This window comes from Acinonyx jubatus, chromosome A2 (assembly GCF_027475565.1).
Source record: "Acinonyx jubatus isolate Ajub_Pintada_27869175 chromosome A2, VMU_Ajub_asm_v1.0, whole genome shotgun sequence".
In the NCBI taxonomy this organism is placed as follows: domain Eukaryota; kingdom Metazoa; phylum Chordata; class Mammalia; order Carnivora; family Felidae; genus Acinonyx; species Acinonyx jubatus.
This window is the reverse complement of record NC_069383.1, coordinates 55,581,534-55,608,908: the sequence shown is the minus strand read 5'-3', so window position 1 is coordinate 55,608,908 and position 27,375 is coordinate 55,581,534. Positions and strand designations below refer to the sequence as shown.

At 38.4% G+C, this 27,375-nt stretch overlaps 2 protein-coding genes across 4 annotated transcripts in view; one reads left to right on the top strand and one right to left on the bottom strand.

Moving 5' to 3' along the window:
* The window catches only part of MACC1 (MET transcriptional regulator MACC1), a 538,854-nt gene that overhangs the window by 269,523 nt on the left and 241,956 nt on the right, over window positions 1-27,375 (bottom strand). The window lies entirely within an intron of this gene.
* ITGB8 (integrin subunit beta 8) overlaps window positions 2,554-27,375 on the top strand; it is an 84,042-nt gene continuing 59,220 nt past the window's right edge. Inside the window, exon 1 of the mRNA XM_015080381.3 lies at window positions 2,554-2,688. Coding sequence (XP_014935867.1) covers window positions 2,562-2,688 — 127 coding nt within the window. The 5' untranslated portion in view covers window positions 2,554-2,561. The remainder of the gene's footprint in view (window positions 2,689-27,375) is intronic.

The window sequence follows — 27,375 nt, the reverse complement described above, 5'->3', positions numbered from 1 at the left end:
AGAAAGAAAATAAGTTATGAAGCTGGGCTAGATTTAATTCTATCTATTTAGAGTACATTTCCTATGGTGAATTGTGTTTACAAGGATTATTTTTTCAGGTTTGGATCATTCATTCGGTCTCTCAAAAGGACCCTCTTTGTAGATCTAGGGCAATTTTAATTTTCCAGCTGGGTTCTGGGTTTGCTTAGCTAATTCTGTGGGTCCCAATGTGCAGTCCACACCTGAAAAGGGGGAGTTTTCAATGCTGTGGCTTATTAACCAGGTACTTTCCATTCACTCGGTTAACAATTAGAAAACAGAAAAAAAAAAGAGAGAAAGAGAGAAAGCCTCCTACTTGTTTTTTTACTCCAAATATGGAGATGGAAACTATTAAACAAATAAGGAGGGGAAACTCCCACATATTTCACCTTGACCTGGCTAGACTGGTCTGATGTCTGTACGAGGCGGGTGCTCTATGAAAGACGTCGGCGCAAGCTGCTAGTGGAAAAATGAGAGGTCAGACTTTACCACAGGGAACCACTCCTGCCCCTAGAGGAAAAAGAAAACCATCACTCTGTGTCTCAGAATGCGAACAGTGCCTTGTTTTCAATCCGGGGGGACTGGGTTCCCTCCCTCGGTCTAGAGTGGTAGTGACAAGATCCGAGGAGGCGCGCGGCTTCTCTGACAGTTGCCCAGCTTAATACCCGCTCCCTTTTTGCACCTAAATTTCTGAACTTCAAGCAGGCAGAAATGCCCTCTCTCACCATCTCCTTAGCTTCTCTCTCCTGCTTCGTTCGCCGCACTTCATAACTTCTTTGTTCCGTTTATTTGAAAGGTGACGCTTAAGGTCAAAAGACTCACTGTAACTAGCAAAAACCCAGAGCCACCACCAGACCCTGGGAAGAGCAAGGCTGGACAGCTAAGGACTGAGGCTCCGCGAGAAATTTCAGCTAGCAGCTCCGGGTACAGCCTCTGCGGACTGGCCCAATTCGAAGTGTTGGGAAGATGCCGGATGGTCTTGGGGTGGGGTGAATAGTGAGCTCCTAAATCTGCAAGCGAAGTTGGCAGTGCGCACCCGCGGAACAGAGGGTGTTGGGGGCGGGGAGAGGCCCCTGTGTTCCACTTGGTACACTGCAGCTGCCGGGCAGTGCGTATTTCGGAACAAAGAAGCGCAGAGTGCCCGGGTGAGAGGCTGGGATCTGCGCGCAGCTGCCATTAGTACTTATCAAGTCTCCACGCCGGCTAGGGGAGCGTTGGGGTGTAGGCATTCGGCGAGGAGGGGGAGAGGAAACAGGGCGAGCGATTCCCGTTGCGCAGCTACGCATCAGGAGCTCTGGTGAACGATGGGAATGGCAACTATCAGAGCCAAGGGGGAGAAAAAGAGCTGGAGTGAGCAAAACAAAGAGCGAGTGTGGGCCGCGGTGACTTCATGCCTCACCAATGTCCCGCCCACGCTGCTCGGAGCTGTTGCTGCTGCTGCCGCCGGAGCCGCCGCTGCGCCTGCAGGCGGCCGGGGCGAGGCGCCGGGTAGCGTGGGGCGGTTTCCTAGCAACTCACGGCCCCGAGCGCGCCCAGCTATCAGCACTTCGGGAGCCCCCCCAACCCGGGGGCCGGAGCGGGACCACTGCTCCCCCGCCCCTCGCCAGCCTCGCTTCCCTCGCCTGCTCGCGGGGTGTACCCCGGAGTGCGCCAGCTGCCCGGGTTCTGGACGGTGGACGCCTGAACCGCACACCGGGGCCAGAAGGACGAGGGTACGAAGCTCCCGCCCCGCAAGGCTAGGCTACTGCACCCTCGCGGAACCTCCTCTCCTGTGCTAGAGGCCGTGCGCTCCACTCACGGCGAAGCGGGGAGCTGCTATGCCTCGCTCTGTGTCCGCGGGCGCCGGCGGGGGCTTCTAGGGTGCTGCCGGAGCCGGCTCCCCCAGCTACTGGCACCCCGAGCTTCCTCCCTCGCCAGCCCGGACGCTGCCGTTCTGACTTTGCCCGCCGCTCAGCTGACGAGGCTGCAAAGCTGTAACTAAGTGGAGTTGGCCTCCCTGCCCACCTGTGGAAGAAGCTCGCGCTGATTGATGCGCCATCGACTTTTTTCCCCCTCGGCCTCGCCGGCGTCCCCTCCCACAGATGCAGCATCACCCAGTGATAGTACTTTAGGCTGGTTTTTCCCCCCAGGCTTCGGGCTTTGTTTGGGTTTGATTCTGTTTGGCTGTTCACTAAGCTGATTTATGCAGCAGAAGCCCCATCGGCTGGAGAGAAACAAAAGCTCTTTTCTTTGTCCCAGAGCGGGCTGCGGAGCCTTCGCTCGCGTCGCCGCCCCGGGCCACTGACCGTCAGAGGAGGTGCTTCTCGCGGAGATCGCGGGACCGCGGAGCAGAGCTGGCAGGGCCGGGGGGGCCCTGAGATGCCAAGCGGTGCCGGGGCCAGCATACCTGCACCGCTTGCTACGAGCCGCGGGGTCCGCCTGCTGGGCCTTCGGGAAACGTCTTAGCGACACTTGGCCGGCGGGCCCCGAGGTGCGCCCGTGAGTCGCCAGCGCGCATCCGGATAGCAGCCAGGCGGCGGGCGCTGTGCGGGCTGCTTTGCATTATGTGCCGCTCCGCCCTGGCTTTCTTTACTGCCGCATTTGTCTGCCTGCAAAACTGCCGGCCAGGTCCTGCCCCATTCCTTCGGGCGGCCTGGGTGTTTTTAGTTGTTCTTGGACTGGGCCAGAGTGGTAAGTTGTTTTGTTTTCTTTTGTTTTCTTCTCTTTCCCAAAGGTCTTGGGCTGTGACGAAGCATATCCCGGCCAGGTAAGTGGCCCAGTGTCAGCCTCCTTGCCCTAAGAACTTCAGAAGGGCGGTGCGTGGCAGCGTCCTCCCTTCAGGCGGCCTGAGGGAGGCCAGGTGTGAAGTGTTTCCGCCCCGGAGTGACAGCAATAACTAATTACACGAGGAGACTCTGTGTGTTGCTCCGGGTTTGGGGCAAGCAGTAATAGAATGTAAGTTTGGACGAGTGGAAGGCCATATTTACATAAGTCACTTTAGGGGTTCTGCTCCATCCTTGAAGGCATTCTTCTTTAAGTCATCTTTGAAGATGCCCCCCATATGTCTGCATGTGGATCCACTAACCACTAACTTGCATTTGATTCAAGGCTGAGGATACATTGGTATAATGGGAGTGAGTTTTCTGGTTTTGAGTCCATGAGAAGATGGCTGCATACAAGTTGCTTCTATCATAGTGCTCAGCCTGAATGAATTAAATACACTACCAATATTCTTTAAGTCACCATTTTTTTTTTCAGCTTAAACAAACAAAAAAAAGTCCTAGCTGATTGATCCCTCAGTGAGATCAGCCCCTGAGACTGAAACACAGAGACAGAAATTTAAACCAGGATTGACACCATTTAATCCAGGCAAGCCACCTCTATCAGAATTGTCTTGATTTGGAAAGGATACTTCTTTATAAAGTATATTGTCCTTATTTTACAAGTGAGGACAGTACCTCCCTCCCTAAATCACAAGGAATGCTCAAGTCGAATAGTGTATGAACAGGTGTGGCACTTTTGAATTACATGCAAATTTAAGGTGGCTGTACTGGATTGTTGGCTAACAGTAAAACATACAGTAAGTAATAGTGCTAATCATCATTGTGGGATGAGTTCTTCTTGGTTTTAAATATAGGCCAAACACTTTTGGTCATCAAGCCTTTAAATTCTATTAGAGCCTTTCTCTGACCTCTGCTGTTAAAGTAGGGTTGTAATTGTTTTGTAGACTAAAATTTTCTTTTATACTTTGAATTGATGTGCCATGTTTCCACCTGAAGCTTATAAAAATGATCAAGTCATAACCTTATACGTTAGAATTTATAATGGAAACATCCAGTTAGTTTCACTCATTTGAAACAATATTTGTTTCAAAAAGAGATTTACCCAGTTATGTGAATGAGAGTAATTAGAGTAAATTTTTATCTTGTAGTTATATTTTGGTTTATATGTTTATTTCAAAATAAGTGAAATTTAAAGCAAAGGAAATAGTAACATTGTCAATTATCTCTTCAGTGGAACATCCATTAACTGCAACAGATTTTCCACCAAGTATAATTCCATCTTCTGTTAATAAGTGACAAAGTATTTTTCTAGATTTAGTAAACACACACACACACACACACACACACACACACACACACACTCAATAGTAAAATGACCAAGACTGTGTCAACAGAGTATATTTTGTCCCAAATACATTGACAAAGAAAAAAGTGCTACTTGCCTCTAGAATTTACTACTAATAACAATACTTTAAAAATATTCATGAGCGCCTGGGTAGCTCAGTTGGCTAAGTGTCCGACTTCGACTCAGGTCATGATCTCGTGGTTCCTGGGTTCGAGCCTCGCATCCGCCTCTGTGCTGACAGCTCAAAGCCTGGAGTTTTCTTCAGATTCTTTGTCCCTCTCTCTCTCTCTGCTCTTCCCCCGCTTGCACTCTGTCTTTGTCTCTCAAAAATGAATAAACATTAACTTTTTTTTCATGTGCTTGTAAAGATCAGTCAAGTTCTCATGTAATAGCATTGTATTTTCATCCAGTGACTATAACTGGTTTGAAGCAAATGCTATGAATGGGCTCCCTTGCACCTGCAGTTGTGAAAAGGGAATGCTTATCTGAAATCAGAACAAGACATCCTTTTCCCAGTCTCTGTCAATATACAAAGGTTTCTGATGTATACTGGTTGGCATTGCAGTTAAAATCATGCAAAAAATTTAAATTATAGCCAGTACAACTCAGAAAATTAGAGATCAGCATAAACTGTTGTACTTCCATGATAGAGATACAAGTCTCAAATTATATGTCTTCACAGTGCAAATTAGATGCTTAAAGCAGAACAGAAATTTAGGTATCAGTTACAAAAGAAATCTTGTTCCCTTGTTCAGTAGTTTACACCAAGGAAATGTTTAGGGCAATAAAGGCATACGCTAGGAACCATAAACTGCACAACAACATAACTTTGGGTTTAATTTTTGAAGTAGGGTTTATAGGCCCCAAATACATAGTGGACTTTTAATAATGACTATATGGTGAGCAAGGGGATGTTGTTAATAAAACCTGACCATTTTTCTAATCTACAAAAATGTTTTTCAACTTTCCCTGGTGGAAATCACCGACAATTGGAGAAACAATAACAGAATAAAATGGTTAATGAGTAACTGGAAAACACTAAAGAATACTTAGTAGTTAATATTTGAAGAGTTAATGTAGCAACACTGTTGTTTCTACATTTGCTCACTTTGCAAGGTTAAAAATCTATTTTGCCTAAATTTTTATATGGCAATATGAGTGACAAATTTCAGAAAGTATTTTCTTTAAAAAAAAAAAAAGGTGTTAACTATTATTGCAATGAAATTTTACCTTCGGTGCATAATCAACTATTCTTTTAAATAACAATCAACTGGATAGCATTATTTTGTAACTGTAATATTATTTTACCTTAGAACATATTTCATATCACAGGTGTTCTTAAATTTCTTTATGCTTACCTGAAGTAAGAGGATATTTAAGATTGTTGCACTATATGCTACTTTGGATGTAAATTTAACAAAATAAAACATAAAAAATAAAATTAAAATAAATAAAATAAAATAGAAACAAAAAGAGAGAATCAAGGCTTCATTTTTAAAAGTCTAGTTTTCCAAATTATTTGCACAATAAACATCCAAATTAATTCAATCTTAATGCAACTAAGACACTTTCTGAGAAAAAAAAAAAAGCTTGTGCTGTCTATGAAAAGTTTTTATGCTGTATAAGAAACAAACAAAAAAAACCTGATTATGACTTGGGAAAATTCCTGTGCCCCCAAATAGCTCCATCACCTGTTAACAAATGATCTAAAATTTCACCATTGTAATGGATTTCTTTGGATTAAGTGCAGTACTGACAGTAGGTTTCTTTTCATTTCACACTTCATATTTGGAAATTTTCAAACACATACAGAAGCAGAGAGAATGGTATAAGGAATGCCCATATGCCTATCACCAGGCTTCATCAACTATCAACTCAGGGCCAGCTTCCTTCTTTCATCTCTTCTACTCAGTTCATCTCCTTCCCCCAATAAGATTATTTTGAAGCAAACTTCATATCATTTTATCCCAAAATATTTCAGTAAATCAAAGTACTACTGGAGGAGAAACACTATCATTTGTTTCACAGCGTGATTTTTTTAGCTGAAATTTCGGGCTATAGAAATGTTTACTATGTTTAAGGGAAGAAATGCAGAAGTGAGGGAAGAAGCAAAGATAAAGAGAGTTTGAACCATTTACTTTTCAGTGAGTCTGTTATGGCTGAATTAAAAATAGTTCTCTTAAAACTATGCCTATGTAACAGCTTTTTGGTATGCATGTATATGAAAAAGAAAAAAAAACAGCATGAGTACATCTACTTCCCCAGACAAACATCAATTATTTTATCACAGTGGAATCACAAGTGAGGAGTATTGCAGACAGAAAGAATGGACAACTCTTACAAGGATTTTTGCTATAAAGGAGAATGAGAAATAGAAGACAAGAGGTATTACAACATGTATGGATATGCACATGCAATGGTCCAGTAGAGAGGAGAAAAACTGTCAACTGAAGAGACAGGAGGAACAACCCTTAAAACTGAAACTCAAAACAAGTTATACCTGAACTTTCTTTTCTATATATATATATATATATATATATATATATATATATATATATATATATAGAAAGACTGCATTAGTCCAGTATATATATATATATACTGGACTAATGCAGTCTTTGGTCTTAAATACCACTTGTATGCTAACAATTGCAGTCCTGACCTCTTCCCTGATCTCCAGAGAACAGAGCAGACTGCCTCTTTGGCATATCCACTGTATGTTTAAAGGCAAAACCCTAATGTATTCAAAACCAAATGTCCACTTTTCTCCCTCAAACTTGCTTCTTTAATACTCTTCCTCATCTCACTTTGTGATCAGCCATACTTCCAGTAGTCCAGGGTCACACTTTGGTGACATCCTTGATTTCTGTTTCTCGCACATTCCACAAGTCAGTTTACCACCTCCACTGCCATGGAGTGGTCCACGCCATTTTTTGCTTGAACTCTTGAATGGCTCTTAAACTGGCTTCTCTACCTCAAAGTGTAGCCAGGCTCACTTTTTAAAAATGTGTCTCAGGTTCTATCACTCCTCCCCTCAGAACTCTACATTTTTTTCATCTATCTCAAATTGAAGGCCACATCTTTATTTTACATGGCTTCCAAGATTCTGATGACTTCCTGACTTTACCTCCTAATCCTCTTTTCCTCTCTCACTTTGTTACAATAACGCTTGCTTGCTTCTTGCTATAGCTTGGATGTACCAAACATGATCCTACCTCCAATCCTGAACTCATTGTCCTGTGCCTGGAATGTGCTTCCATGAGATATATTTCTGATTCCCTCTCTCTCAGTTCTTTCAGATGTCTATTCAAATATCATCTTAAAAAGACCTCCCCTGCCCTCCTTATCAACACCATTTAGTTCCTTACCCTGCATCTTTTTTCTTTTATATATTTTAGCACCCTGATATATTATGTATTTGTTTGTTTTACTGTCTCCCTTTTCCCAACCTAGCAACTACATTAAAGCTTATGAGGAAGGTACTTTGTTCTTATTTTACTTATGGAAATGCCAGCTACGTACAGGGTGCTAGGTACATATTTGTTGAGTGAATGAAAGAATGAATAAGTAAATTCTTCTTAATTTTTTCATCAGATCGATTATCTTGTTCAGTCTAAGACAAGGCTTCATTTTTTTCCTATCAATCTCTAATCTTTGCAAAAAACAGATGAACTGAATAATCAAGTTCTACTACATTTACGAGACAATAACAGAATCTTCTTCCAGAAGAAAAATAAAGGTACTTCTGTATTTAGTATAAACATGAAAAAATTGCCCAATGAGCCAATTTGGCTGTGATATTTTTGTGTGTGTCCATTCACATTTGATAAAGTTGACTTAATATTGTAACCTCTTTTTTGTTTGTTTGTTTGAAGCATACCATATCTTCAAGTAGAACCATTTATATAGGACTCTAAAAAATAGGACTGACCATGTATAAAAAAATTATCTCAGAATAATTCTGCCAGCTGATAATTTTTCCCAATGTATGTTTAAGGTTTAAAGGTAAATTATTTATTCATGAACATATACAACTGGTAAGCTAATTAAGCCTTGATTAGACTGAAAAAAATTAGTTAATAATTTTAATGAATTATTAAGGGGAGTCAGGAGATATTTAATGAATTATTTGGGAATTATTTTAATTTTAATAAAGTATTAAGGGGAATCAGGAGATATTATTTAGGCGACTAAGGGATATATTTGAATAGGTTTTAATATAGGTAATAACAAGATAAATATGATAATCAGTTTTCATTCCAGTTTGATTTTTTTTATGAGGCATGAGAAATATCATGATATAGCAACACTATATTGCCTTTTCAATTTTCCTGTTCACCATTTTGAAAGAACCTTCCTCAAAGCAAATAAAGTATTTGAGATAACCCAGTCTTTGTTGTTCAACAGTTTAGAGCCTTTTCTGCCCACCTGTGAAATAGCTGGGTGTTAAATTCCTCATTTTGTTCATCAGCACCAGCTCCCCGCAGTCATTTTACTGTTCACTAGCTGGGTGTCAGAGGGTATTGTTTTGATCTCAGCTTCTTTAGATGTTAATAAATAGAAGCCAATCCTTGGACTATCAGTTTTTTTGAAAAGTAATAAACTGTTTGCCTTGTTATGTAGCCTTTCTCTTGTTTGTATTTAATAAGTTCAGATGCTCAAAGTATCCCCCCTTGATAATACCTATTGTATAGCATTCTGTCATTTAAATGATGTCTTTGTGCTGGTTTCGTAAGTCTCATTGAGTAACTGGTATAAAAATGGTATTACTTATGATATTATTGAATCTTATCTTATCTGACCTAAGGAAATAGTCTGTTTACATGTTCCTCAAATAAACAAACAACATCCATAACCAACTGTGTACTGTATATGATTAGTCCTTCTTGGTCCTCAAAATTAGTCCCTGTTGCAGCCCAAGTCTATAAATTTAGAGTTTTGCCAGCATGAAAATGCTGAGCTCTATGTATCTTCTCTAATTATAGATGAAATATATTCTGTAAGCTGTATATTGATTATAAAAGAAGCCATAGGAAAAAATATCTTCTGATGATTCATTTTGCATTTTATTAAATTGAACAATTAAATACTGAGCTTAAGTAGGTGACCTAATCATTAATCTCTAAAAATGTCACTTTCCCAATTATATCCTAAAGAATTCATGTAAGTGTGGCTTCTATATGTAATGGAAAGAACTCACATAGTTTAACAAACTGTTGGGTAGCTCTTACTCTATATCATGCACTCATCTAAATGATTCACCATATTAATTTAATCTTCATACTAATACTATGAGAGAGGTAGAATTATTATCCGTGTTTTAGAAATGAGGAAACTGAAGCACAATGGAGATAAATAATTTGCTCCAAATCACTTAGCTAGTAAGTAGAAGAGATGAGATTTGAACTCTGTTATGTCGCCTCATACCTTCTTCAAAAGCTTCTGGATGTTGCTCTAAGTTATACATTCAGTGTGACTATCACATGAAAGAGGACTTTCACATACTCCTTCTATAGGGATTCCTGGGTCCTGCCCTGTAACAATGTTACTAGCACAGAGTAACTACAGATGAGAGGATACTGATTTGCGAACTGGGGCAGGGTCAAAGCATACCTCCTGTGGAAGCCCCCAAACACTCTCAAGTCATCTTAAATATACCTTACAATGGTTAGTTTCTTATCATAGTGAGAATGAAGAGAAGAATGTGGCTTTATGAGAGTAACCTGCAATGTAACTCTGCCTTCTACAGGATCTCCAATGTGTTACAGATGTGTATGACTTGTGGTTATGAGAGAGAACGAAAAAGAGACTAATCTACTAAATAGCTGGTTACCTGTTCAGCCAAAAGTGTTCAAAGGGACAAAATCATGGTATATGAGTCAGACTGTTGATTATCATAGGGCTTTGACATTCCTAGCTGCTTGGAGCTACTCTATTATAGCTTGATGCTCTATATTGTTTAATATATTCATATTACTTTTTCTCCATGAATTTTTACTGAAGTAGGCCTTCAGCTGTTAAATATTTGCGATGATTAGCCATGTCTAGCAGTATTGGTTAATGAGAGTATTTCCAATATATACTAGGCTAAAGGTATATAATAATATGCTTTCTTCAGGCAGAAGTTTTTGCTGTTGTTTTGTATTGTTTTGTTATTGCAGTTTTATGACTTTGACAATCAGCAGTTAGTTTTCATCCATATTTACTGTCTATAGATTTTTGAAAGCTGTGACAGGTACATAGATAACGTACGTAGAGCGCTTGTTTAGTGAATCTTCATCCTCAAGTGTTCTGGACAACCAAATACAGATACTCTGTAGGACATTCCTTATTCCTTTGACCGAGAAAGCTCTGTTGAGCCTGGTGTCGTTGCACACACCTGGAGTTCCCTTCTCCTTGATGGCAAATTTCCAGGCACTCTTTTGAGTGCCTGAGGGGCATGGTTCTTAAAGCCCACTCCATGGATGCGCTTGTGAATGCCCTTGGGGTATTCCCTATGTATCATCTCATTAAGGGCAGAACAGCCCTTCTTGTTACTCTTCTTTGAGGAAGCCATCCTAGGAGCACAAGGGACTGTATCTCTTCAGGCAGAAGTTTGATGAGATATCAAAGGCTGTGCCTAAGCCACTAGGAAGACAGCAGAGAGCAAAACAAAATCCCTGTCCTCATGATGCTTACATTCTAATTGATGAAGACAAATATATATGTATGCATGTGCTTATATGTATATATAAACATACATGTGTGATTGATATGTTATATAGATCTCATTACATGACACACATGTTTTATCATACATGTATGTTATGATAATATGTTATGATATATATACACACATGATAAAAAGAAGAAGAAAGAAAGCAGAGTGAGAAATTGTCCTGAGAGAGACCAGGACAGGCTGCTATCATATATGAGAGTCACAGCAGGCCATTTTAATAAGATGACGTTAAACTTATTATGTTTTCTTTGTACATCCACTTAAGGCATTTCACAATCTTTTCTATGGTTTAGCTCCTCTAAAAAAAGGGGGGGGGGGAACATCTTAGGTTTCCAACTGGATAACAGTAATAGGAATTTTTTTCTCCTTTGCTATTAAAGGTTATCTAAGTCTCACGTACAGCTAGGAAGAAAAGTGTTGTAAGGTAGTGGAGGGGTGACAAGATGATAAATAAGTGGGTGAGATTAGTGAGATGCTTAAAAGAAAATGGGTTTTTTTTTAACATCAACTCTTTGTTACAAACAACTCTTTTGTTTGTTTTTTAACATCAACTTGTTTGTTTTGTTAAAAACAAACAACTCTTTGTTTGTTTTTTAACATCAACTCTTTGTCCATAATGGTATCTCCAATCTATCCCCTCCTTTTAAGACAATGCCACTAGAGTGGAGAAAGCCTGAAATATCCTTCATTCTATGAGCTTCCTAATCAGTCCCCATCATTTCAAATCTTTGTCCACATTTTACCTTTCTACTCTGAATCTTCTATGGCTCCCACTGCCTTCAGGCTCTTCCATATGACAGACAAACCCTTTCCAGAGCATCCCATGCCTAACCCTCTGGATCCTTGTTCATGTCCCATTTGCACACCCACCTGGTACCTCCTTAGGAGAGAAACTGCCTGTTGGTTCTGTGTCTCCAATGCTTGGCACTCAGTAGGTCCTAATAAACTATTTGAAGTAAAGGACTCAATGAGGTGAGGACAATAGTGATTAGTTTAAATTGGGTATCTAAGCAAATAAGATTAGTTTAAAATTGGGTATCTGTATCTCTAATCCTCATTAGAATTTGAACTTTAGGAAATATAGTTTTCATTTAAAAGGGAGTTCTATTATAAAAGCTTTAATGCCATAAAATACACTTGTGTCTGCTTTCTCAGTCCACTCCAGAAACCAGTCTCTTGGTTTTATAGGCAAATCTTTAGCAAAGATCAAAATAGAGACTTGGTATTTTTTAATCTACTTTTTACAAAGTTGTTTTCCTTTTGAATTTCTGTGATAATTATTTTCACTGCTTATAATTAAGTCTAAAAAAGTAATCTTGATCCTTTATCCTCAGTGTGTATTTTAAAACTGATTTCTATTTAGATTATACAAACTGGAATTTATAATCATTTAACCAAATACCAAAAAGATTTGAAGGGGGACTATTCTAGTCCATTTAATCATTATTCATTCAGATTTTCTTAAAGCATCTACAACTTTGTGTCAGGTACGGTTCTGGGTTCTAAAGTTAAAATAATAACAATAGTTAACATTTGTGAAGTATTTTCTGTATGCCAGATACCCTTCTGTACATACAGAATAAAAATATATCCTTGGGGCACCTGGGTGACTCAGCTGGTTAAGTGTCCAACTCTTGATTTCGGCCTAAGTAATGATCCCATGGGATCATTACTGCTTTGGGATCAAGCCCTGCTTTGGGCTCTGCACTGACAATGCAGAGTCTGCTTAGATTCTCTGGCTCCCCCTCTCTCTGCCTCCCCTCCCTCCTCTCAAAAATAAATAAACATAAAAAAAAAAACCACAACATATCCTTTAATGTCCACAGTCCTCTGAGGTATGTACACTGATCATTCCCATTTTATAGTTAAACAAATTAAAGAGATATTGAATAACTTCTTCAAGATCTCTTAATAATAAATAAGTAATGGAACCAGAATTCACACCTGAGTGGACTGACTCTATACTCTCGATCATCATTACAGACTATCTTCCAGGAGGTGAGAAGAGTCCCTCTTCTGGCCCTCCCCAAAGGCAAGTTATCCAGGCTTTATGACTATTCAGTCTTCAATCCCCTTTTAGATCATCTCCAGAATTCTCTGCCCAAACAGCCCCAAATTACTTTCAGGGCCATCCTGTGGGTAGACTGTATTCCAAACTCCAGGAGAGGGGGAGCAAACAGAGCTTGGAAATGTATGTTGGGAGTGTCCATGTTGATAAGTGATAGGCTACTTGGCAATGTAGAATAAAACTAGGAGTAAGAGAGAAGAGGAGCAGATCAAGGGCTGGAGGGGACAACACTTTACACACTGCCAGTTCCCAAACAGAAATCTAAAGAGTCAGAATTTCTAAATTCAGATCCAGCCTTGTAGAGCATTATCAATGCATATTTATCAAGATAGGAAAATAGAACTTAACTTCACTTAATGATTTCTTAGTCTGGGTTGTAACTGTTATTTGGTCATGTTATGCCCACCACTATTTTCACTCTTGCTTTTCACGCTAATGAAGTTAAGGACAGACTTGTCTAGTAATTTATATATTACTATAGGAAAAGTAATAAACAAACAATGAAAACACCAGTGATTATTGCATAAGGAAAACTAACTCATGACAAGGTGCTTTTCTTTGTTAGTAACTAAATGCCTCTTGGTAAACTCAAAGATGTGAAGAGATTACACTGAATTCTATTTTCTTGCCAAGAGCATTATAGTAAGAGTCAAGTGTATGTATGTTTTTAGTTTTACTTTTTATTTCCCCTTATTAATTTAAAGTATGTCACAGAAAAGAACATTTTACTGACATGAATTAGCCAAACTTTGTTGAATTAGTCAGCTGGCATATATTTAATATCTGTACGTGAAAGAATAGGTAAAATAAACATTTCCATACTACTTTCATGGACTAAAAGAACTATTTTTCATTTTAAAAATAAGTCTTAATGTGACCACCTTTCTGTTTTCAGAGTAAGTAAATTAGCTTAATTTACATATCAGAGAAAAATGTAATGAAAGTCAAAATGGTTTCCATTGGGATTTTATAATTGAATTAACAAAAGTACTGGGATCAATTCTTGCTCCAAAACTACTAATATTAAACAGATTTATCAGAATTGCCTTCCCTAACTTATTTTTAAAAGCTCCCAATTAAAAATTAGTTTAGGAGATAAGAATATGATCATTAAGTTAGAATTGTAGTGTTAAATTATAAGTGACATTACTAGATATATACTCAAGATGATTTTTAAAAATGTTTTTGAGTGCAGTTATTCAAAGTAATAAATGTTCATATTTTAAAACAGCTTATGCGGTCTTAAAAAGTGGCCTTTTCATGATAACCTTACCCATGAGCCAACCATCATTATCATAATGGTTTGGAGATGTGTTCTCTCTCATTCCCAGGTATTTTTGTTATTTTGTTTTACTTTGTTTTGTTTTAATCAGCAAACACTGTTACATTTGTCCAAGACGGAGTCTGTTGCCATTCCAGATCAGCACTGGTGCAGTTTCATCTAGAGAACTGCCCCCCCCCACCCCCCACCCCCCCACAAATCACAGTCCCCAGGTTGTATGGAGTAAGGAATCAGAGTAGCTGCCAAGGACTAGTTCAAATCAAAGTTGATGGGAGAAACCAAGTTCAGAAATGGAGGGAAAGTCTAGTAATGAAGACAGGAGGATAAAAGACAAGAAATGTCAGCTCTAGAGAAATGGACCAAAGATGTCTTATTAGGTGTGTGATGTGGGCTGTGGCTTTTGGCCCAAGATATTTTGATGTTTTGCATGGTTTAGGATCCACTTCCTTTTACAATGGAAAAAGTTGGCATTTCAAGATATGCCAGTGGTAAAATGCAGCTACAGTTGAGATACTGTTTGTTCCACATATACATATGGTACCAGGGTCCTATCCTAGGAATTAAACACAAACATTTTCCCAGATACAAGCCCTTTTCCTGCTCCCGAGGAGCATATATTTAGTACAATTCCCTAGTAACTGTTATAGATACTGAGTAGAGCAAGAAACTGGGTGGAAAGCTTCATCCTTATGGAATGAGGGATTATTGCTATGCTCCAAAACAGATTTAGAATATTTTGAGGCTGAACAAAGAAAAAAAATTAAAAGAAAATTTCAAAATTCTACAAGATTAGGCTGACAGAAGGTGCCTTAAGTAATGCCAAACTAGGAAATGTCTTTCCTTATTGCCAGCTTGCTAGGAGGCTGGACTGGCTATGCGGAGTGGTTGGTGTAAGGTATTATTTGACTGCAGTAGAACAAAGAATGCAAGCAAGTTTTGAGATGTGTAGGGATTGGTGTAGAACTGGCTGTTCTAGTTGGAAACAAAGAACTCATTATAACAGAACTGTATTATTGGCCAAAAAACAAACAAACAAACAAAAACAAAAAAAAAAGGAAAAAATGACCTAGCTGGTCTCTTTTTTAGTATAAGGCATACCTCCCAAGGTGTTGCTGTATTGTCTTTTTGTGCATTTTGGTTTGAACTTTTATTGAATTTATTGAGTTGAAGAAGAGTGGATTGTAATTGGCAAAAGAAACTCTCTAGAAATGATAGATGGGGCTCAAGTTCCAAGGGAATTCATTTGGAAGATAGTAACATGGATAAAAACACTCAAGAAGAGAGAAAGTTTCAGGCATTCTGAATTTTGATTAAAAAGATCCCTTTTGGTGAGTGTTTCAACCAAAACTATCTAGAACCAGAGCCTTAATGTGAGGGCCAATGTAATATAACCACATTGCCTAACCTCTGAGGTTGGTAATGGAAACACAAGGACTAAATGATTATTAGTACCAGTTTCTAGTTTAGAGGATGTAGTTTGTTTGATGCCTCTTGAAGAATCCAAAGGCGCACAATGCATGATGACATTTCATGGGACTATGATAGGATGAGAGAGGGGAGTGGGTTCCTCAGCATGTCCTGTGCCCTGCTGAAGGAAGCATAGCCCAGCTGGAGAATGAGGCCTAGTGTTCTCTCTCAGGGTGCACATGGTATTGGTCCAGGACCAATGGTTGGCTACTCTCGGAGGTCAGCATAGCATTGATGCCAGAGTTCAATGCTTTCTGAGAACAGGGCCACAGACTAGATTATCTGGTGATAGACATGTGGGGCAGAAATTGACTTCCAGGTGTTATGAAAAGTCAGATATTACTTTCATGATTTCATGATCCAATGGCCTGTCATGAGAATATACCTCATGAGAATTCCTTGCCACGGTCCCTGGCCCCAGAGATCACTAATGGTTCTGCCCAAAGTAGAGGTAGTGAGATATGTGGGTGATTTGGGTGATTACATGGGATCAGATGAGGCCAAAACCCAAAAGCAAGGGGTTGAATACATTGTAAAAGTTAGGAAAGCATCTGGTAATAACAAAGATGAGGAGAGTCATATTGAATAAGAGCTTTGGACTTCGAAAGAATAGAGGTTGGTATTTTTGGGAGATGAGGAGGTAGGGAGTTAGGGGAGAGCCCTATAAGCAGGCAGTGAAAATGAGAACATTAAAGCATTGATTGAAGATTTACCCAAAGAAAGATGAACTCTGATAAAGCTGAGTTTTGATGAGGGAGAAGTAATAGCTGGGCCATTTGGGTACATATGGAGAATATGGAACAAGAATTTCATAGGACAATACAGACAATAAATTAGTTAGTTATATAGTATCACTATTAAATGTCCTGAATTCACCACCCTATGTGGTTTTTATGGGGTGCCTAGGTGGCTCAGTTGATTAAGCATCCAACTCTTGATTTTGGCTCAGGTCATGATCTCACAGTTTGTGGCTGCGAGCCCGGCATCGGGCTCTGCGGTGATGGTGCAGAGCCTGTGTGGGATTCTCTCTCTCTTTCTCTCTCTGCCCCTCCCCTGCTTGTGGTGTCTCTCTCCCAAAATAAATAAACTTAAAAAAAAGAAGTATACACAAAAACTATGAGGTAAAGCCTTGTCATTTGACATACATGTATAAAGATGTACTTAGTCAACTTCCAGGAAATGAAGTTAAACTAGGCAATTAATAATTGAAATAGTTTAAGGTAATTGAAGTATTATAGAAGATTAAATTTCTATTCTATAGGGCAGGTGAAAATTTTCTCATTATAATTCAGAATTTTCTTTGTGTGAGCCCAAAAGTAAGATGAATTTTATAAAAGACACTCAAGTATTGAGGATCATCTTTGGCACTGAGCACAGAAGAAACTTTAGAGAATAGAATATAAAATATATTATTAGGGGTGTCTGGGTGGCCCTGGGTGAAATTAACTCTTGATTTCAGTTCAGGTCATGATCTCAAGGTTTGTGAGTTCGAGCCCCACAGTGGGCGCTGTGCTGACAGTGTGGAGCCTGCTTGGGATCCTGTCTCTTTCCCTCTCTCTCTGCCCCTCCTCTGCTCTATCAAAAATAAATAAATTAATTAAATAAAAATAAAATATATTAATGTGTACTTCATGCTGTATTAGTATTATTAGTGATAATATTATGAATTACTAAGATCCTTAATTTTACATTTGGTATTAATACATACTCCTTTCAACTTTTCATACTGATGAGGACTTATAAGAAGTTCCCAGAATATAAAAACTCATTTTTGAATTGGAAAAATAATTTTATCACCGACAACTGGGATCAGTCCATTTGAAAGAATATTAAAATAATATACCCCTTGATCTGAATAAAAATCATGCAAATCAGATAAGTACAGTAGGGATAAATGACTTTAGTTACCCACTAATGGACCTGTAAGTATCTGTAAGTCAAAGGATTTATGTAATATGTCATTGGCTTACTTTTTAAAAACCACATAATTTACTATTTTTGTATATACTATCAGGAAAGGAATATATTTCCTCATGGTGCACTGATTGTCCTTTAGCTAACAAAAAATACTCTGTCAAAGTTAATTTACAATGCTAATTTTAAATACGATGTATTGGCATAATTTACATCAATAAGCTGCATTTCTTTAAAGTGTCAGTGAGTTTTGGGGCGCCTGGGTGGCTCAGTCGGTTAAGCGTCCGACTTCAGCTCAGGTCACGGTCTCGCGGTCTGTGAGTTCGAGCCCCACGTCGGGCTCTGGGCTGATGGCTCAGAGCCTGGAGCCTGCTTCCAATTCTGTGTCTCCCTCTCTCTCTGCCCCTCCCCCGTTCATGCTCTGTCTCTCTCGGTCTCAAAAATAAATAAAGGTTAAAAAATTAAAAAATAAATAAATAAAATAAATAAAGTGTCAGTGAGTTTTGACAGATGTATAGGCCTGTGGAACTACTGCTACAATCTGCATAAGGAACATTTCTATCCTTCAAGAAGTCTGCATGTGACTGTGTTCAAAGTGGTGAATGATTCTCTATTACCAGATTACTGATGGGCAACTGGATATACCTAACATACAGGGTTTGGGTGGCTTTTTTAAAATAAATCTTCCAGGAGTACCTGGGTGGCTCAGGTGGTTGAGCATCTGACTTCAGCTCAGGTCATGATCTCGTGGTCCATGAGTTCGAGCCCTGCGTCGGGCTCTGTGCTGACAGCTCAGAGCCTGGAACCTGCTTCAGATCCTGTGTCTCTCTCTCTCTCTGCCCCTCCCCCACTCACACTATGTCTCTCAAAAATGAGTAAATGTTAAAAAATTTTTAAATAAGTCTTCCCATATTATAAATTGTATCTTAAAATATTCCCATAAATTAACAGGACTGTGCATGTTATAAAGCAAATGTCCTCTATCCAATCATGTCATTTTAACCCAGACTCTACATTTTGAAGTGTTTTTAGAGCACATAAAAAGGAGGAGGATTTTTTCTACTTCTCAGCAAGGAAGCAAAACCCCAGCAAAGTTAAATTATCAAGCCAAGGTCAGAGAATAGGCAGTTAGGACAAGAACAAGTTGCCGGCTTCCCTGTTCCAGATTTGGCTTCCAGGGCAGAACTGGAAATTCACAAATGGAAATAGCAACTGCAAACACCATCTCAAGTGCTTCTGCCTAATTAGCATGCAGCCCAGAGCTGTCCCCTGGCAAGAGGTTGGGGAAACACGGTTGTAAAAGAAGTTCTCCCTTGTGCTGAAAAAGTGCCAACCAATCTAATTTAGGCACTCAGCACTCAGTGAGATGTTCAGGCTGGAGCTTTGGTATTAAAACTCAAAGTCTCCTTGTGCGTGGAAATAAAATGAACTTTGAAAAGAGCACTGTAGTATTTAGGGAGGTCTTTGGTACTGAGGACAGAAAATAATCCTGCTGGGGGAATCTAACATCCTCATCCTGAGAGTGGGAATAATAATAGGAAAAATAATGACATACTACTTCTATGAAAGAACCATCTTGAGGTACATAGGAATTATTACTGAATCATCACTGAAGGACTAATAATAGTTCAATTAGTGAGAGTTTTAAGTCATACCTTGGTATAACTGTCTTTATGTTATTCTCTGCTCCGTATAGGACATTATTTAAGAGAAAAGCCTCTATAATCAGAACAGGGTTCAAACTTGGTCTGTGTACTCACTAGCTGTGTGACTTTAGGATGAGATTTTTCCCTAAGTTATAGTTCCCCATCTGTAAAATAGGCATATTAATGATTTCCTCATAGGATTTTTCTAAAGTTTCAATGAAATCATACACCTATTTTTGGTATTGTTACATAGAAGAACACCAAATGGTAGAGGACCTAAAACAGTAATCACTTAATAAATATTTATTCTTTTTTTAATTTTCCCTAATTTATACAGTTGCATATATAGGTTTGCTTTTTTAAGTGACAGAGTAAAATATAAATACCTTTTTGGTCTTTGAAATGTAATTGCAGGAAAACCAAATGCTAAATGAACTAAATTTCACTTTGGGCTTTATTTTTTTTTATTTAGAACAAAATTGTTCATGATATAAAGTGTTTCTTTGCTGTTCTAATCAAGTGCATACCTGCAATGTGACTTCAGGTTAAAAAAAATAAGGTATAAAATGCATTCCTACTATCCTGGGGCATTTCTTTTACACACTTAAGTATGGCATTTGAGGTTTTGATGTGAATAGCAGTGTGATTTTTTTTTTAAGTGGGAGAAAGGAAATTCATACCTTGGAGAGGAAAATAGGAAGAGCCCCTGGAACTCTAGTGTGTTAGATTAAAAACATTATTTAGAGGAACAGAGTGGGAAACCGGTGAATATTTTGGCTTTTATAAAAAGGGAGTGTGCCTCATAAACAGGACAGTTGGAATGTATGGAAAAGTTCCAGTTAAAACAAGGCACAAAGCACATGACTAATATTGCTTTTCCAAGTTAGACAAATGCAGCTTTAACCAGAATATGCCTCAGAGGGGCCTCTGGAGCCCTCCCTGAATCTTGAGATTTTTGATCCTTGCTCAAGTTCCAAGTCTGAAGAAGGAAAACTATACTGAGAGATGCTGTGCCCTGACCCCTATCTTTCTTCTTGACTGAGTGTCTCTTACTTCCTTGCAAATTTCCCCCAGATGAGTAAGTGTCAGAAGACAAACTGATGTGCTCAGGTAAGAGAGCAATTGCAAAAGTGAATTTGATCCTCTTCAGGAAAAATTCTTGTTACACATTGAAAACCTGCTTGGACCACCAAGAGAAACTTCCTGTCAAGAAAATAATATGAACTGCAAAGTCATTTTCAAGTGCAAACAAGTATTCTTCATATTCTTTCATCTCTTTCCCACATCTAAGATTATGTCAAAATACATGAAATATAAAATATAAACATATATGTTTATATACACATAAGCATATAAACATGTGTGTGTGTGTGTACACACAATCTAAAAACAATCACAAATTTCAACAAGATTGCTGCATTGCACCTGTCTGGTCCTCCTTAATGTGAAGAGATTACTTCATCACTAACTCACGGCATTCTCTTTCTCCTGACATTTTCTGTCACCTTAGCATGGATTTCCTTGTATATTGTTTTTATTTCTTGTTCTGCACCACCAAACTCAAGTACATTTAGGATGACCTTAGACTTCAGCTTACCTGAGAAGTTCCAATTTATATCCGTTGGCCTCTTTCGTGTTAAAAAGTGTTCTGATGTAGAGCATAATTTATACGATCACCCACTGTAAGCTGCAATAATTTTTTCAAAGCTAAGTTGACTGAAGTGTGTGTATATGAATCACAATGAAACATCGGTGATATGACCTCACCAGACCACCCTTCTTGTGATGGCCCATTTCAACACAAATGAGTGTCATCAGTGGCTTCATGATGGTTCTTCTTGTAAATTCCATCATGAACTAGCATTTTGATTTATGCCCTCCCAGCCCACTTTAAATTCTGACTCATGATGGGATTGCCCCAAACAGGGCAGAGCAGACAAATGGAATGTGTAGTATTGCCCTAACATTTCTTAACCTGCCTGGCATTGAACATGGCTTTCTCCCCACTTTTGTTCTCCAAAAGTCTTTATGCTAGCATAAAACCCTATTGAGGTCACATGAATTTTTCCTGTGTAATGAGGGAGGTTGAAACTTGTCCTTGAAACATAAAGATTACAATAAAAACCTAATAAACCTGGTTAACAAGAAGAAAAGATTAGTGCTATTTCATAACATTGGCATTACAAGGAAATTCTGCTCAGTAAAAAAATACTCAACTTTACAGGGGCAGAGAACATTTGCCTAATTGAAACTTGATTTAGATCTGAGCTATAATGAAACATCAAGCGAATCTGGTGATTTCGCATCTGATAATGGTAGCAATAAAAATGTGACTTCAATTCAGTATCATTCCCTTGACATATTCAGAATTCTTTTAGAAACTACCCTTGCTTAAACATAAATTAGCAGAACTGTACATTATCAGAAAATTAGATGTAAAAAATTTGCCCCTATATGTAGGTTCATTTTTTTTCACATTTGAAAACATCAAGATGAGTTCATTCAGATATGTATCATTAGGTATTATTATATTGCCTTTTATAATAAATAGGTTTTAGAAATGAAGATTTCTTTAATGTAAATAATCAAGAGCTATAAAAGCCTCAGAAATTAAACTACCAGATCAACCTCCACTTAGACTAGCATTTATTCATCACACATTTACTGAGTGTGTATCAGATGCTATACTTGGATTTTGGGGATAGAAAGAAAATATATGTAAGCACCTTCCCTCTACAGTCTAGTAGTCTTACTTTTCCAAGGGAAAACAAAAGGTATCTCTTCAGAGTGGATGGTCTATGTCATGTAAAGTAATGTTATACCTAACATTTCTAAAAAAGCATTTACATTAATCCTGCTCAAGTCTTTCTTCTATTATCTTTCAAACCCAGGTGAATTTTCCTCTTACTTCAGAAACAGCTCTGAGAGACAACCCAGAATGGGGGCAGCAACTCCATGGTGCTGTGAGGGGCTGGGCCCTCTTTACCTTTGCCATTTAAAAAAAATTTTTTTAATTATTTTAATGTTTTTTTTAATTTATTTTTAAGAGAGACAGAGCACGAGTCGGGGAGGGGCAGAGAAAGAGAGAGAGACAGAATCTGAAGCAGGCTCCAGGTTTCGAGCTGCCAGCACAGAGCCTGACACAGGGCTCAAACTCCTGAATCATGAGATCACTACCTGAGCCAAAGTCAGACACTTAAGTGACTGAGCCACCCAGAGGCCCCTACCTTTGCCTTTCTTACCCTTGGCTTCCAGTAGGAGGGTTCCCTCAGGGCTCAAGATGGCTGCTGCTAGTCTAGACATCCTTTTATAAGACTGGGGCACCATGCCCAGCTGCTCTGAGTTCTGGCCTGTTAACAGTTCACAGTTGCCACGTTGGTGGAAAATTGGCTTCCCTCCATCAAAGAGAGCCACATCCCAGCAATGTGTAAAGGTTAAGCCACCCCAAGTCTCAGCCCTCTCTGGACTCACATCAGTCATTGACTGACTTATGGGAGGGTATAAAAGCCAGACCCACTCCTTACCTCAAAGTGGGACAACTTTGGGGTATCATTTGTGCTCCAAGTTCTGGGTGGAATCAGGCTAAGACCAGAATTTGACTGCAGCAATATCTTTGTGCCTGGCCTTCCTGACCTTACCTTACTTCCCTTCTCAATAAATCACTTTCCAAGAATCTCTAGCTCAGGTTCTTTCTTTGGGGAGCTAAGACAATTATTTTTCTCTTGTAATGTCCTCATTTCCTCACCTTTTCTCTTGAGCCACAACATACATATTGAACATTATTGAACATATTGAACATACCACGACCTTTTCCTCCAAATATATTTTGAGACTATCAAACCTAATCACTGGAACGGCTAACAGTGAAGTCAAGAAAGAAAGGAATCCAAGCTGATTTTCACCAAACAAAAATATGGGTATATTTTTTAATTGCAAGTAGAAGCAAAATTATTTAGACAAGATGGTTTTTCCCATAAAGATACTCATTTTCATTTCCATGGCCTGAATGCTTGTTTGCTACAAGTTTGAAACAAACAATATGGTAAAGGCAAAGGGGAGAGAAAAATGCTCTAGGTTGGGTATTATTGCTGCTAGACAATAGTATTTTCTGAATATATAATTTAGTACCAAATTACAAAGATTAAAGTGAATTTTTCTACCAATTCTATATGAGTACAGCACTATGAACTATGCATTTGTTGCATAAAAATTATTGTAGTAAGCTGAAGTTCTGGCACAGATGCATTATTTTAATTTTAATTATATCTTGTTCTTTGTCTATTCAACAGTAAAGTTATGTTTCATATAGTCTAAATGCTAAGTTAAAGAACAAATGCAAAATGTTAATAAATAATGTGTTTTTGTATTATGTTTATATGAAATCCAAGGGAAAAAAAACAAAAAGAAAAATACAAGTACTTGTACTATTTCTTTGCTCCCTCTGTTTTGCAATACACCCTTAGTCACTAGCTTCCTCATGGTACATCTCTAGCTCTTCAGAGCTTCCTTACTCAGATCTACCAAGAGCTTCCCATGCTTCTGCCTTTTCTTCCATGCCCCTTTACCTAATCTCTCTTAAAATTAAACTGACTTTGGTTTTGTTTCCTGTTCCTGATTTTCAAAGAAGTAGTCTTAACCACCTCTTCCCTTCCTATATTTTTGTAGGGTCATTTAAGAAACAGCACCTCAGTCAAAACTTGGAATAACTAGGTAACAGCAAGTGATTCAAACACTAATCTATTGCTTCATTTTTATTTTTACATCAAATGATAGCGTGCTAAATTTCTGTGCAAAAGAGAACTTTCAATAATCAGGTAGTATATTTTGAAGACATCTGTAACAATTACATGGCCATGATATACATCTAGAATAAGCAAACTCCAAAATAAAGCAAAACTTTATTCTAAGTGTGCTCAATTTGTCTGGTTTTGACTGCTATCAAAGTAGAGTATGTATTCATTGTAACAGTGTTTATTTTTTTTAAGGAAGTAGCTTTAAATAATTATCCAAGTTTAATTTAATTTGTATAGTAAATGCAATTAAGAAAAGGATACTGCCTGGAAAAAATGCATTTCTACATTCTTCACACATCATTCTGTCTATTCCTAATAGGAGAATCTAGAATAATTGATTCTGAATTTAAAATACTAAAATCTGTATCAGTTTTAATTGTTGGTTCTTCCAGATAACTTTGGGCATCCTTTAAATTTTGTTGAAATTTTGTGGTGTAGACTGTAGAGCAGAAAAACATTAGAAATGTTTTCTAAAACTTTCACTTTCTCTGATCACTTGACTTACGGAAAGATCCCAATGTAAACATTGAACCCTATGTTCTTTTTTAGTTACTTTTTTGGTCCATTTCCCTTCTCTTCTTACTTCTATAGATTAAACATTCTCAAAATAATATGAATAAACGTATCATCCAAAACAAAGAATACTTAAGTGACAGTCACAAATATGTAGTTTCCTGATTTTTGTGTACTTTATCCTGTTGTTGATGGATATTTATTACACTTTATGACAGACTGTTATAGAGGTCATTTCACATGCGTCAGAAACATTTAATTCTGGGAAATAATTAGAAAAATATTCAGATTAAGTCAAGGTACCCTTTGAAGAATGTGAACAAAATGAAGGTGTTGTAAGAGATTTTCAGTAACCCAGTATAGTTATGCCAAAATTGTATTTGTAACAGATTGGATTGATGTGTGTATATTTGACTAAATTGGCTTTTAAGAATCATCTTAAATAACTAAAATAAAAGCAGTAGCTTTTTATTTTTATATATTAGCTATATTTTTAAAACTGTTAAAGGGGCACCTGGGTGACTCAGTCAGATAAGCATCTGCCTTCGGCTCAGGTCATGATCTCATGGTTTGTGGGTGTGAGCCCCACATTGGGTTCTGTGCTGACAGCTCAGAGTCTGGAGCCTGCTTCAGATTCTGTGTTTCACTCTCTCTCTCTCTGCCCCTCCCCTGCTCATGCTCTGTCTCTCTCTCTCTCTCTAGAAAATAAACACTAAGAAAAATTTAAAAATAAGTAAATAAAAATGTGTTCATGACCCAAAGGACTTTCATTTGAAAGATGATTAATTACATTTATGACAAATTTAAAGACATATAACACCTCCCTTTTCTTTGAAGCTGGATCTAAATATGCATTCAATATATGTATACACATATAATAACTTACACATGTAAGTTATTATAACACTAATTATAATAACATTGCAATAATCCCTTTGCTGAGTGTCTGTTATATCCTACACACTATGCGTGGCATGCTTATGCTTGCTCATTTCATCTCATATCAGTATTTTGATATAGGTATAATTAGTTCTACATTACAGTGGAGGAAATGAAGCCTCAGAATTTAGGTAACTAGCCTAAGAACACATCGCTGTTGAGTCACAGTGCTATGGAAATTGGGAACTTTATTTCTAGTGACTATTTAGCAATGGTACCTCATCACATCTGTTACCTCTAGTTGTAACATGAGTAAAAGTAAGACTCTCAGCCTATGCTCAGAGATCAAGGAATAGAAATTTTCAGAATGTACACACTTACATGACATTAAATTCTTTACTAATTTCTGTTTTGGTAGCACACTTTTTAAATACATGGGGTTTGTGAGGCAGTTAGGAATAAGGCAAATGAGCACAAAAGAGGGTTCTGAAGATACATGGTATAAAATATGATTCCGCTTCTATTGTCTTTCCTAATTTCCATTAGGATCCACAAAAAAAGTGTCTTTAATAAAAACACAATGCTAAAGAATACAGTGCTATGCCACATCACTGGATGGGCAGCTACCACTCTCATAGAGTGGGAAGAAGAACCACTCAAGCACACCCTCTAATAAGGTGTCAGTGCTGATGACTGCTAGGAAACCTCCACTGGAAAGCAGCCTCCTGTGATGTTGCATCCGTAATGGGGCAGCGAATGGACTGAGTAGACCTAGAGGCTGATGACAAACTGCTTGTGTCTGTAAACAGCACTCATGCATTGATGTGTGTTCAGTGTAATATTTCTACTTACATGAACGTGCCTGGCAGACACACACACACACACACACACACACACACACACACATCCCTTTAGCACACATTGACTAACTGCCTCTCTAGTAGCATGTCCATTCAGTGTAAAGAGCTGCTTTAATTGGTATGATATTTGCATGTTAGGTATTCCCTTAATGTGTATTTAAAATTAAAAAGAAAAATCCTTAAGATTCTGCTTAGCAGAGTGTGTCTGGTTTGTCTTCTCTAAAGTCCCACCATGACACTTTCTGGCAGTTAACATTTGACATTATTCCCATGGAGTTCAATTTATGGCCCTCCTCCAGTTCTGCAGAATCATAAGGCCTATGCCATCCATATCCATTTATGGGATCATTTTACCTATAATTATGTAGACTGAGAAATGTCAACCCTGGAACCTGAGAAGTATTGACAGGACCAAAGTTTGTAGCCCTGTTGGTCATCATTCTTAGGTATGTGAAGTTTGAGAACAGAAGTTGGCACTAGAACTTTTTTAAACAAATGGTCAGAAGGCAGACTGTAAAGAAAACAGATTTTTGCTTGTAAACTCGTTATTTACAACTTGTGTCTTGGAAGTAGGAGACTGACCTGACCTTGAGTCTGGGTTAACTTAGGACACAGTCTAACAACTATTAGAAACAAAGACTATAGTCATAGAAGCTTCAGCTTCCCTTCCAACAGAGTGCAATCTTAACTGCCAAAGTCCTACCTATTGAGTGAAAGAGCTAGTCAAGTCTGAACTGAAATAGACTTAATTCCACATTCCAGTCAGGTCAAGTTTAAGAGTTAGTGAAGGCTAAGTTAGGTCTGCAAATGTGCTTGATTTCTTTCTGAGAACAAAACTAAGAAGGTTACTCTCTCCTCTGAATACTTCAGAAATAAGCACCTTTTATAGGTTGGCAGGCTAAGCCAGCTGGAAGGATTTTAGGCTATGGAGTTTTCATAGTTAGGTGGCCACCCTAGTAGTAAAGGCAGCCCAAACATCAGTTATTTTAGCTAGGCCAGGTTGGGACAGATCAGTAAAGAAGTTCTAGATAATGTTTATCAAAAGCTGGTATAAAGCCAAGGACAAAGGCTGCAAGGGGACACAGAGAGGAGATAATGGAACTGCCGTTA